The 13,060-nt window shown below is 49.5% G+C and overlaps 1 protein-coding gene across 1 annotated transcript in view; it reads left to right on the forward strand.

Annotated features, from left to right (window-relative positions):
• PTPA (protein phosphatase 2 phosphatase activator) overlaps positions 1-13,060 on the forward strand; it is a 33,200-nt gene that overhangs the window by 3,425 nt on the left and 16,715 nt on the right. The window contains exons 2-4 of the mRNA XM_084799984.1: positions 4,568-4,665; positions 6,829-6,915; positions 12,594-12,719. Of these exons, the coding sequence (XP_084656110.1) occupies positions 4,568-4,665; positions 6,829-6,915; positions 12,594-12,719 (311 nt within the window). The remainder of the gene's footprint in view (positions 1-4,567; positions 4,666-6,828; positions 6,916-12,593; positions 12,720-13,060) is intronic.

The raw sequence follows: 13,060 nt of genomic DNA on the forward strand, positions 1-13,060 counted from the left end.
GGCCCCTGGGCCTGCTCTGCACGCAGTGATGACTAGGGTTTGAGGAAGGCAGCAGGGCGGGGGTATGTTCTGTGGAGTCTCGTCATCTTCCACCTGCCGTGAGAACTGCTGCGTTTCTAAAGGAGATACTCACGGCAGTGGCCGACTCAGGCTTAACCTGGCTCTGGCTCCTTTGCAGGCGTGTCTGGAATTCAGCTGCTTATGTTAAACGAGGTACACGCCTAACCAAAGTCATTCTAGCAGTGTGTAAATGCCTTCACTGAGCCGATACACAAAGCCTACAAATCATGTCAGTTTATAAACTTCTCTTAAAATAATTTTGGGAGCTGGGTGTGGTGGTGCACATCTTTAATCCCAGCACTCAGGAGGCAGAGACAGGCTGATCTCTGTGAGTTCGAGGCCAGCCTGGTCTACAAACCTAGTCCAGGACAGTCTTGAAAAACCAAAAAGAAAAAAAAAAAAAAAAAAAGAAAAGAAAAGAAAAAGAAAAAGACGTTGGGTTTTTAGACTTTTGGGGATTTGGGAAAACATAATTTTAAGAGTAGAGGGGGGGGCGGGGACCAAAAAAAAAAAAAAAAAAAAAAAAAGAGTAGAAGGCCCTTTTAAATGATGCTCCCTAGAGATGGCCCTCAGGAGCTTTGCTGTTTAATATGGAGACTAATAGAATATGAGTTGTTTTTTTTTTTTTTTTACAAGAATGGGATTATACTAAAAAGTGCATTTTCTTTACTTGTTAATATGTAGACTGCCCTTCCTATGCCTGTAATACAGACACTTATTCCTTTTAAAAGCTATGAATAAGCTCCACAGTGGTGGCGCACACCTTTAATCCTAGTACTCAGGAGGCAGAGGCAGGTGGATCTCTGTGAGTTCGAGGCCAGCCTGGTCTACAAAGCGAGTCTAGGACATCCAGGGCTGTTACCCAGAAAAACCCCGTCTCGAAAAATCAAAACAACAACAATAAAACAAAACCACAAAAACAGATACTAGAGAGATGGCCCAGAGGTTTAGAGACTGGCTGCTCTTCCAGAGGACCTGGGGTCTGTTCCCAGCACTGCTGTGGTAGCTTACAGCTGTCTGTAAGTCTGTTCCACCTGCATATATTTGGACAGAGAACTCACACACAAAATAAAAATAACAAAAACACAAAAACAACCTAGGTATAATTGGGCGCAGCTTTAATCCCAGCACTAGGAAAGCAGAAGCAGGTCAGTCTCTGAGTTCAGGACAGAGCAGAGTTCAAGGACAGCCAGGGTTCCACAGAGAACCCCTGTGTGTGAGGGTGACCAGGAAGTAGGAGGGCAGGGAGGGCGGGGACAACAACAGCAGCAACCATACAAAGCTGGAGAGGTGCTGGAGAGATGGCGCAGCAGGTATGGGTGCATTTGCAGAGGACCGGAGTTTGGTTCCTTGCACTCTGGTTGTGTGGGTCACAGCCACTTGTAACTCTAGCTCCAGAGCATCCAATGCCTTTGGCCTCCTAAAGACACCAGAACCCATGTACATATTTCCATACACAGAGGCATGCATAGACACACGCACGCACACATCCCTAAACATAGTGCAAGTAGGGGCTGGAGAGATGGCTCAGAGGTTCAGAGCACTGAATGCTCTTCCAAAGGTCCTGAGTTAATTCCGCATGGTGGCTCACCACCATCTATAATGAGATCTGGTGCCCTCTTCTGGCCTGCTGGCTCACATGCAGTCAGAATACTGTATAAATAATAAATAATCTTTAAACATAGTGGAAGTAAATACAAATTAATATGATTAATATAATAAAATATCTTTTTTTATTTTTTGAGACAGGTTTTCTCTGTGTAGCCCTTGCTGTCTTGGAACTCTATAGACCAGGCTGGCCTCGAACACACAGAGATCCTCTTGCTTCTGCCATCTGAGTGCTAGGATTAAAGGTGTGTGCCACCACTGCTTGGGAAGAAAATATCCTTAAAAAAGTAAAATAATAAAAACAAAAAAGCAGAAAACCAGTAGCCACAAGGGTTCCCATTACATGGGCACGTCACTGGCCCCCATTACCTTACTGATTGCTGTTTGGAGTACTTCTAATTTTTCCCATGTAGCAAGGACCTTTGTGCATATTTTTGTTTCTCTGAGCACACCTGTGGGGCAAAATGCTCTCTCAATGGATCTGTGAGCCCCGTGGTCACTGAGGAAGGTAGAGCAGATGTGCTCCACAGCTGCCCTTGCCAGGCGGCACCTCTCTCACTGTCCAGCAGAGAGCTCTGCTTTCTCTTCCTCAGGTTAGTGCCACATGGTTTTACTCTTCCAACCTTATCTGGACAAAGACCCTGTACAATTTATACTTTGTCTGTCTTTGCTTGTTCAGTTATGCTGATGGTTTTTTCCAGCTGTTGGTTGCAATTTATATAGGTGTAAAGGTCAACTTAATTTTCTTTTCTCTCCTCTTTTTGTAAAATTTATTTTATTTTTTATGTGCATTGGTGTTTTGCTGCCTGTATGTCTGTGTGAGGGTGTCAGAATTGAACTCAGGTCCTCTGGAAGAGCATTCAGTGCTCTGAACTGCTAGGTGTCTCTCCATCTCTATTTCTTTTCTTTTTTTCCTTCCTTCCTTTTCTTCTTTGTTTTTTTGTTTTTTGGGGACAGACTCAGGCTGCTCTGGAACTCACTGTGTAGCCCAGTCTGTCGTCCACCTTGCTTCTTCTTCTCCTGCCTCAGCCTTCCAAATCTTGAGACTACAGGCAAGTGCATGGATTATGGCTGTGCCTGGCTTGGTTGTGTTTTTAAGTGTCTTGTCTAGTTAGGGAGTAGAGATGGAGTGGTTCCTAGAAAAATTGCCAGTCACTTTGTGTGTGTGTGTGTGTGTGTGTGTGTGTGTGTGTGTGTGTACACATCTATGTGTGCAGGTATGCATGCTCTTGTTTGTTTATCTTTTTTTATTACATTTTTAAATTAATTTATTCATATTACATCTCAATTGTTAGCCCTTCCCCTGTTTCCTCCCATTCCTCCCTCCCTCCCACTTCCCTATGTCTGTGATTGAGGGAGACCTCCTCCCCTCATATATGCTCTTAGAATATTGAGTCTCTTCTTGGTAGCCTGCTATCCTTCCTCTGAGTGCCGCCAGGCCTCCTCATCCAGGGGACGTGGTCAGAAAAGGGGCACCAGAGTTCATGTGAGAGTCAGATCTCATTCTTCACTCAACGGTGGAGTTTCTCTGTCCTGGCTGTCCTGGATTCACTTGTAGACCAGGCTGGCTTCAAACTCACAGTGATCCACTTGCCTCTGTCTCTCAAGTGCTGGGATTAAAGGTGTGCATGCTGGTATGTCTGTGAACAGAGGCCTGAGGTTGGGTTTTGGGGTGTAGCTTTTATATTTGTTTTGATTCAGCCAAGCTTGCTGGCCAGGGAGCTCCATGGATCCATCTGACTGTGTCTCCAGCACTGGGGTTGCACATGTGTGTTTCTATGCCATGGATCCACCTGACTGTGTCCCCAGCACTGGGATTGCACATGTGTGTTTCTGTGCCATGGATCCACCTGACTGTGTCCCCAGCACTGGAGTTGCACATGTGTGTCTCTGTGCCATGGATCCACCTGACTGTGTCCCCAACACTGGAGTTGCACATGTGTGTCTCTATGCCATGGATCTACCTGACTGTGTCCCCAGCACTGGGATTGCACATGTGTGTTTCTGTGCCATGGATCCACCTGACTGTGTCCCCAGCACTGGGATTGTACATGTGTGTTTCTGTGCCGTGGATCCCCCTGACTGTGTCCCCAGCACTGGGGTTGCACATGTGTGTCTCTGTGCCATGGATCCACCTGACTGTGTCCCCAGCACTGGAGTTGCACATGTGTGTCTCTGTGCCATGGATTCACCTGACTGTGTCCCCAGCCATGGAGTTGCACATGAGTGTCTGTGCCTGGCTTCTTGTATATGTTGGGGCTCTGAACTCAGCTTCTCAGTCTTTTGTGGCAAGCACTTTACCAACTGTCCTGCTCTCTTTCACTCCTTATGAAATAAAAGGCTGGAAGCTGGTGGGTTTCACTAAACTTTTCTTTGGGCTCAAGGGCTGGAGTCTTACTTTAAGACTAGGAGAACTGGCTGGGCGTGGTGGCACAGGCCTTTAATCCCAGCACTCGGGAGGCAGAGGCAAGCAGATCTCTGTTTGAGGGCAGCCAGGGCTACATGGAAAAACCTCGAATCAAAACAGAAAAACAAAAAAGCTGAGCGAGCCAGGCCTAGAGGCTCACACCTTTAGTGCCAGCACTCCTAAGGCAGAGGCAGCTGATCCTTTGAGTTGGAGGCCAGCCTGGTCCACAGAATGAGTTCCAGGACAGCCAGGACTATACAGGGAAACCCTGCCTCTGGGGGAAAAAAGGCTGGGTATGGTGTCCCGCTCCCTGACCTAGCACTTGAGAGGCAGAGGCAGGAAGAACTGAATTTGAGGCCAGGCTGGTCTACATCTGAGTTCTAGGCCAGCCAGGGCAACATATGTTGGCGAGAACCTGCCTCCAAAAAAGGGAGAGAGAGGCCTGGAGGGAGCAGTCATTCACTTTTTTGCCTTTTCATTTTCTTTGTCAAGATTCTTCAGAGGAGACCCCTCCGGCTACCCAGAACTTTATCATTCCAAAAAAGGAGATTCACACAGTTCCAGATATGGGCAAATGGAAGCGCTCTCAGGTATGAGTGGGCAGGGGAGAGAACATGGGCCGCTCCTCAGTCGCTGGCTCCCCAGGCAGGCCAGGGTTACAGAGCTGCCTGCTCAGGAGGCTTTGGCTGGAGCCTCCCACCTGGTTAAGTCACTCAATTGCTCCTTTAGTGCGACACCGGGGGAACGTGAATGTCCTTGTTCCTGCTTGTAAGAATCCGCACAGTTTGTTTGTTTGTTTGGTTTTTTGGGGGACAAGGTTTCTCTGTGTAGCCTTGGCTGTCCTAGACTTGCTTTATAGATCTGGCTGGCCTCGAACTCACAGTGATTCACCTGCCTCTGCCTCCTAAGTGCTGGGATTAAGGGCATGCGCCACCATGCCCAGCTAAGAGCCCACAAATGTAAGAGCCAGTGCGACAGAGGGAGAAGAGACTAGTTTGTGGACACCTCTGCCAGGAACATGACCACCCTAAACAGCTGGGCGCCAAGATCCAGCACCCCGGAGCAGGCTGGCTTTCTCCACTGTCCAGCCCAGATGCTGGGCAGAAGAAAATGACTATGCCTCTTAGGCTTTCAGTCCAGAACTGAGGAAAAGAAAGAGCACTTTGAATTCTTAGAGAGGGCTGTGGGCCCAGCTCGAGGCAGGCGGTAACTCGAGGTCTGCAGCTGCCGCAGAGAGTGTCATTTGCACAGACAGCAGGCACACAAAGGTCCTTGCTTAGGTGACAGATTGTCCATGCCAAGTCTTCCAAATGTGCACTGTGCGGCCGTGTGCCTTACTCATTGGGTAGGAAGGGTCACAGGGGCCTGTCCCTTCTTTCCCAAGCAGGCTTCTGACACTGCAGATGTTATCATGGCTTTTCTGAGCAGTCACCAGGGTAAGCACCTTAGTCCCTCGGCTGCTCCAAATCGGCACGCATGGAGCCTTTCATCATCTCAGTTGCTCTGCCCTGCGTTTCTCAGTCTCAGCACTGTGTTTGGGGATGGTTGAGTCTTGTAGGGGCAGTCCTTGAATGGTAGGCTGTAACGCTGGCTCCACCCACTAATTGTCACCAGCCGCTATCCATCCCCGCCCAGCTGAGAACTGCTCCTTATCTGGAACTAGCTGTTTTGTCTGAATGTGTCTATGAGATCACTTTCTACATAGGTCTGCTTGGGATAAGGGCTTGGTCTTGTCCTGTGTGGGAAAATGTCTGTGCTTGATCTCCTGGCCTGGTGGAGGCCATCTCATAGGCTGTAGGAGGGCCCGGGGTAGACTCTCCCTCTAGATGCCAAACGCCTTTTCTCATGGCTTATTGTGGGTGTTCCAGCACCTGTTGACTAGATAAGAAAGAAAATACGAGGGAAGCTGGGCATGGTGGCGCATGCCTTTAATCCCAGCATTAGGGAGGCAGAGGCAGGCGGATCGCTGTGAGTTTGAGGCCAGCCTGGTCTACAGAGTGAGTCTAGGACAGCCAAGACTACACAGAGAAACCCTGTCTCGAGAAACCAAAAAACGAAAGAAAATAAGAGGGAGAAGAAATGAAAGAAGATGGGATGGAGGCACCTCCTCTCAGAAACTGCTTTCCTGGGGGTCTGTGACTCCATGGCTATTTTCTCCCTGTGCTAGAGTAACCTGCGACACAGCAGGAAAGGAGTGCAGTTGGAAGTGGGGCTAGTGTGCCAGGAGACCTGCTTCTAAGCTCCTGCTGGAGGCAGAGCTTCTGCCCTGGAGCTACCTTCTGACTGACCTGGGAGATAGCTGGAAGATGATCCGGGAGGAAAGGGAATATTGGGCGCTCCTTGACCCCTGCTGATACAGGCAAATAGACATGTGACTACTGGGCTGTAAGGCAGGCTAGCAGGGTCTTAGCTCCATTTCTAATGAAATCTTGATCCTGGAAAAGCATGAGCACTTTACTTCTCCCCTTGAAGTCTTAGTGTCTATATTAGTAAGATGGTGACAATAGTGTCTCCCTGTGGGGCTGTCTAAACAAAGTGCCAGCAGCCATGTGAGCATCCAGTAAACCTTGGCTGGAGGCTGAGTGTGCTGTGCTCACTGCGTTGCTGCCTTTATTGGTGAGGAGGACGTGTGTGTTTGGCACTCACTGTATGTCTCCTGGTACTGGGCTGGGACTGGGAGCTGGGCAGCTGCGGTGGAGCTGGGCAGCTGGGATCTGACACCCTCTTCCTTCCTTCCTCTCCCTGTTTGGCAGGCATATGCTGACTACATTGGCTTTATCCTTACCCTCAATGAAGGAGTGAAAGGGAAGAAGCTGACCTTCGACTACAAAGTCTCTGAGGTAGGCACAGGCAAGGAGCCTGTTCAGCACCACATAGCACATACCATCAGAGCAGGCAGGTGCAGGCAATAGTTGCCCCAGCACAGTGTAGTTACCATTTGTGGCCCATAGTCCTAATGTTTTGAATTTATTAATAAAATAATATTTAAAACAAGTCAAGGTAAATATATAGGGTTTTTTATTTGTTTGCTTGTGTGTTTGTTTTTTGAGATAGAGTTTCTCTGTGTAACAGCTGTGACTGTCCTGGAACTTTCTTAGTAGACCAGGCTGGACTCGAACTCACAGAGACTCGCCTGCCTCTGCTTCTGGAGTGCTGGGATTAAAGACATGTGCTAAATAGTCTTTGTTTTGTTTGTTCTAATTGGTACTTTTTATTAAGCTTGAAATTAAAGATAGCAAAAGGGGCTGGAGATGTGGCTCAGAGGCCACGTGCTCGCCCAGCATAGTGCTGGGGGAAAGGGCAGGGATGAGTCCCTGGAGAGCTCACAAGCAGAAGCGGAAGCAGGGATGGTATTCATGGAAACCAGACCAGGGCTGGGCCTCCAGCTCTGTTGCAGATCCAGCACATACTTGACGTACATTAGGCTCTGAGTTCAAACCCAGCACCCCAACTTCCCACGGCAGCCCCAGTAACAGCGCACATGCACACCTCCTGTCCCGCATAATTGGCCACCCTATTGAGAGATCCCCTCATCTGTTTACAGTCCTGGCTTCCCAGCTGCATCCCTGGGGCCCTGCTGCTCTGGGCATCCCGCGAGGAGATCTGTGGCCCTGTCTCCCCAGGCTTCACTCCCAGTAGAATTACTGAGCACTGAGCACAGGCAGGCTGTTGCTTTGGGTCCTCTTGTCAGTAGGGGCTCTGGTTGTTTTAGACAGCCTTGACTATGCAGGAGAGACACGAGCTGAGGCCCACAGGTAGCCAGCCACCTCTACCATTGGAGGGTGTAGTCTTCCATTCTGTATGCTGTTGCAATGCCATCTCCCAGAACTAGGTCCCAGGCCTCCAGTGGCCTCTTGGGTTCATGTCCCAGTTGGCTCAGAGCCGCTCTGAGTCTCTTATCGCAGATAGCAGTGGCCTCTCAGTTCTTTGGCTCTCTGCCCTCTAGTTACAGCTAGGGCCTGTTGGGTAAGGCCTGGCCTAGTTTCCTCATCTGTCCCAGGCTAAGATTGCCACTTTTTATCCCTCATACTAGGTCCCTGGTGCAGTCACTTCTTGGCCCTTGTTGGCTCCTGGGTGACGTAGTCTGGTTCTTTATATTGGATGGGAGCTGGAGCTGCTCTGGGGAGAGACAGCTGTACTTGGAGAGCTAGCCCACAAGTGACTCCTGGCCTGCCTCTTCTTGGGCCGTGACTTTGGGCATAGGCTGGCTGGCTGTGCCCGGTGTGCTGGGAACATCCAGGGGAGCTAATTAATTACCCCAGCAAGTGCTCAGCTGCCAGCTCCCTTGGGTCCTCAATTGCTCCCAAGACTATATGGGAATCGTCATCACTGATCAGGTGTGGCCTTGGCTGAAGGGCTGTTCTTTTAGCAGGATATCATGTTTCGGGCCAGCACACCACCTCCCAGCTGGGTGGCTTTGTCCCTCACATTTTTCCTTTTTATTTTTCAATGCTGGGGCTAGAATCTAGGATTTTGCACTTGCCAGGCAAGAGCTCTACCACTGAGCCAGAGGCCCATCTCCAGTTCTGGCCCTTGAGGCTATGTCCTCCTCTTCCTCCTCCTCCTCCTCTTCTTCTTTCTTCTGTGGTAGCCTCAAACTTGTGATCTTCCTGCCTCTGCCTTCCAAGTACTGGGATTATAGGCTTTCATCACCACACTCAGCTTTCTACATGTGTCCTTACTGGCCCTCTGTAGAGTGGCTGGCCCCTCAGGGTACAGGTGTGAGGTGAGGAGCCCCTGGGATCCCGCATGCAGGGGTTTAGCACATGCTAAGTACCTCTCTTGTTAGCTCTCCATGTCAGTAACTTCCCTCGGCTGGGACTTTCCAGCAAATGCAGTTGCTTTAGCTGGGGCCCCTCCTGAGCTGGAGCCATCCCTATGGCCACCTCACTGGGTGTACAGCCATATCCAGTTTGGTCTCCAGAAGTCTCCCATGTTGTCAGGGGCAGCACGTGGTACCACATGTAGGGCTTTCCTTGTGCCACTTGGCACAGCTGCTAGCACGCATGTGTCCTCTCAGTATACCACAGATGGCTCAAGAGAGTGGAGGGACCTAGACTAGTAATTTCCTTACAAATTGAAGCAGAGGACAAACCATAGCAAGGTAGAGAGTTCTAGACCTGTGACGCAAGTTGTTCTTTACATTGTACCCATGCTAGTACTAGGAAGGTAACTTTTTTTTTTTTTTTAAAGAAAGTAGTAGGGGCCTCGAGAGGTGGCTCAGTGGTTAAGAGCACTGGCTGCTCTTCCAGAGATCCTGAGTTCAATTCCCAGCAACTACATAGTGGCTCATAACCATCTATAATGAGATCTGATGACATCTTCTGGCCTGCAGATGTACCTGCAAGTAGACACTCATACATAAAATAAATCTTAAAAAATAAAAAATAAAAAGAGTAATAGATAGGCAGGCTTTTGTTTACTGAAACAGGGTCTCTCTAGTCTTGCCTCACCTGTACTAGGCTGGCCTTGAACTCAGAGAGATCCACCTGCCTTTGCCTTCTGAGAGCTAGAATGAAAGGCATTTGCTACCATACCTTATTTTTGTTATTTCTCTGGCCTTTGTTTTTCACATACTAAGGGGCAGAATGAGAAGTTGGTAGGCATAATTTTAGAGAAGATTTTAGTGGTCCATGAAGTTCAAGAGGCACTGTTATAGGGGTGGGAGGGGCACAAAATATTCTTCATGCCTTGGGGTGGGTTGGGTATTCCAGCCCAGGATTGCTTCCCTCTCCAGCCCTTCTCTCCTAGAAGACCAGACAATGGAGGCAGCCCCCTGCCAGAAGGAGGGGATGTGAGAGTCTTTAATTATTCAGAGGAGCCAGCTGCTGTGGCTAGGCTCCTACTGGCCTCAGGAGAGATCTCCAGGGACCTGGGTGCTTCCCGGGGCTAAGATGCCCTGTCCTCCTACAAGCCCCAGTTGCTATGTGAAATAAGCTTTAGCCTGTGCTCAGCAGCAGTTCCTAGTGACCTGGTTCCTCCCAAAGCCTGGCTCTGGCAGCACTCGCTGTTACATTGTAGCAAAATACCTTTATGCCATGCCAACCGCTGCCAAGGCCTACGGGCAAATTGTCTTTTTTTGTTTTGTTTGTTTTGGTTTGGTTTTTCAAGATAGGGGTAGCCTTGGCTGTCCTGGACTGGCTTTGTAGACCAGGCTGGCCTCAAACTCAAGAGATCTGCCTGCCTCTGCCTCCCTTCCTCCCATGCCCCAAGCATCCGTGAAGGAGGTGAAGAGAGCAGCAATCAGGCATTGTTATGCTGTACAGCTAGGGATGTGTCTTCTGAGTCCATGCAGCTGGGGACTCTGGCCCGCAGCAATCTCAGGTTAGCCCCAGTCCTCACTGCAGCTACACAGCACTTAAGATCCCAAATGTGAGAGCAAGGTCTGTCCATACCTTCTAAGGCACAAGCTCCTGCCACAGGGCACTGGGAAACCCTTACAGCTGCAGACCCGGAAACTGGACCATGGGCAGCTGCCTTAGCCTGCCCCTTCCCTCCTGAACCACTCCAGTGTGTACACAGAATGTGTCACCTCTTGCCATCCTCCAGACAGAGCCTCAGCGTGCCCTCCTAACCACAGCCTTTCCTGCTCCACTCCTGTTTGTGGGGATGGAATAGAGAAGTGGGGTCTCAGGCTGCCAGCTCTCAAAGCTTTGTACGAATGACCCCAGATTTGCACCAAGATCGCATTGCAGAATTGTGGACCAGTATTGTCTGTGGTAATGAAATATGAAAACAGCCTAGACATTTAACAGCAAGGACCACTAAAGGGGTCACACGTTCTGTGTATGCGCTGTTGCAGAAGGAGGGAAGGGGCAGGCCAAGGCAGCTGCCGTGGTCCAGTGTCAGGGTCTGCAGACAGAAGGATATACAGGTCCTTGCCTTCACATTTGCGATGAAGAAACAAGCTCAGGCCTCCAGGCAGCTCAGTGCTGATTTTGTTGTTGTGGGTTTTTTTCTTAATATTTATTTATTTGTATATATAAGCATTCAATTTGCATGTTTGACCACATGACTAAAGAGGGTTTCAGATTTCATTATAGATGGTTGTGAGCTACCACGTGGTTGCTGGGAATTGAACTCAGGACCTGTGAATGAGCAGCCAGTGCTCTTAGCCATTGAGCCTTCTCAGTGCTGTTTCAACGGAGGGTTGGAACCAGGCCCATCTGTCTGTAGGGTTCTTACAGTGTTGAGCAGCGGAGCACACTAGCGAGAACAAGCCAGGGTGTTAAGGTGTGGGTGGTGGTTGTTTTTGAAGGTCAGGATTGCTGGCTGTACTAGGTGCTTGTCTTGCTGCTGTAGTCAGAACCTGACAGGAAGCAGCTTAAGGGAAGGGGTTCCCCTGGCTGGATGTTGAGGTGCAGCTCATGGTGTCTGGGAAGGTGTTACAAGCCAAAGTCTGTGAGGGGCTGTTTTATGTCCCCACAGTCCAGAAGCGGCAGGTGAAGGCTGGTGCTCAGATTGCTCTCTCCTTTTACCCTTTAAGTCAGTCTGGGATCCTGCCTCTAGGGCGATGCCACCCACACTCAGAGTGGGTCTTCCTCCTCTGTCAAGCCATCTGGAAACTGTCTTCAGAGACGCACACAGAGGGATGTTTCTACAATGCTTCTAAATGTCATGGAGACAGTAAAGATTGTCTTAGTGATAAAGCACTTTAACCAAAAGTAACTTAGGAGGGGAAAGGTTACAAATTCAGCTTATAAGTCTCAGGTCACAGTTTATTACTGAGGGAAGTCAGGCAGGAAGCTGGAGCAGGGATTTAACAGAGGCCATGGAGGAGGGCTGCTTATTGGCCTGTTGCTCTTCTTTTTCTTTTTCTTTCTTTCTTTCTTTTTTTTTTTTTTTAGTTTTTTGAGGGTGGGTTTCCTCTGTGTAGCATTGGCTGTCTTGGACTCCCTCTGTAGACCAGGCTGGCCTGGAACTCACAGCAATCCTCCTGCCTCTGCCTCCTGAGTGCTGGGGTTAAAGGGTGTGCCACCATGCCTGGCTTGAGCCTGTTTCTTATAGAGCTCAGGACCACCTGCAGGGTTAGCACTGACCACAGTGAGCTGGGCCCTCCCGCATCAGGCATCAGTCAGGACAATGCCCCACAGGCTTGCCACAGGCCTGTCTAGTGGGATACTTTCTCAGTTAAGGTTCCCTCTCCCCAGATGAGGCTAGCTGCATCAAGCTGACATAACACTAGCCAGCACAGAGCTGAAGCACCACACTCCGTGTCTCTGTGTTGTTCAGTGAACGACTTCGGTCCTATCTGCTTTATCACAATGGTGCTGGGGTCTGGGCGCTCTAGTAGCCCCTTATGGGTATGCTGCCTGAAGAAACAGTTGTAACCATCGGGACACAGTCCTGTCAGCCAAGCGTGGGTCCCTCTCTGAAGGGACAGTCACTCCCTGACCCTCCTTCATATTCAGGACAATTGGGAATGAGGGGTGCAGCGAGGAGAGCAGCCAGATTCCTTCTGTGGCTCTGGCAGGGCCAGCAGTGACTGTGGTGTGCTTCCTCTGTCTCCCCCTCACAGGCCATTGAGAAGCTGGTGGCTCTTCTTGATACACTGGATAGGTGGATTGATGAAACTCCACCTGTGGACCAGCCTTCCCGATTTGGGAACAAGGCCTACAGGACCTGGTATGCCAAACTTGATCAGGTGAGACTGTTAGAGCATGGGCCAGTGGGTGGACCACTATGGTTCCAGATGGGGCAAGATCTATGTTCAAGCCTCCAAGCATAAAATCAGGGAATTTGTCAGAATGGCAGTTTTATTTACCTACATTACAAAATCATCCTCTGTCACAGCCAGTCTCAGGGAATTGTAGGTGTAGTTACACAGTGTCCTGTGTGAGGCTGCTCATTAAGTCATTTCATTAGCAGCAGATTGGAAATGACTCAGGCACCCATCATAAGGTAAGTTAACTATACTAGACCATCCATACTGTGCGTATGCAGCTTTGAAAAAGAATAAGGAAGCTGGGCATGGCGGTGCACACC

This window comes from Acomys minous (genome assembly GCF_964271855.1).
Source record: "Acomys minous genome assembly, chromosome: 10".
Classification (NCBI taxonomy): domain Eukaryota; kingdom Metazoa; phylum Chordata; class Mammalia; order Rodentia; family Muridae; genus Acomys; species Acomys minous.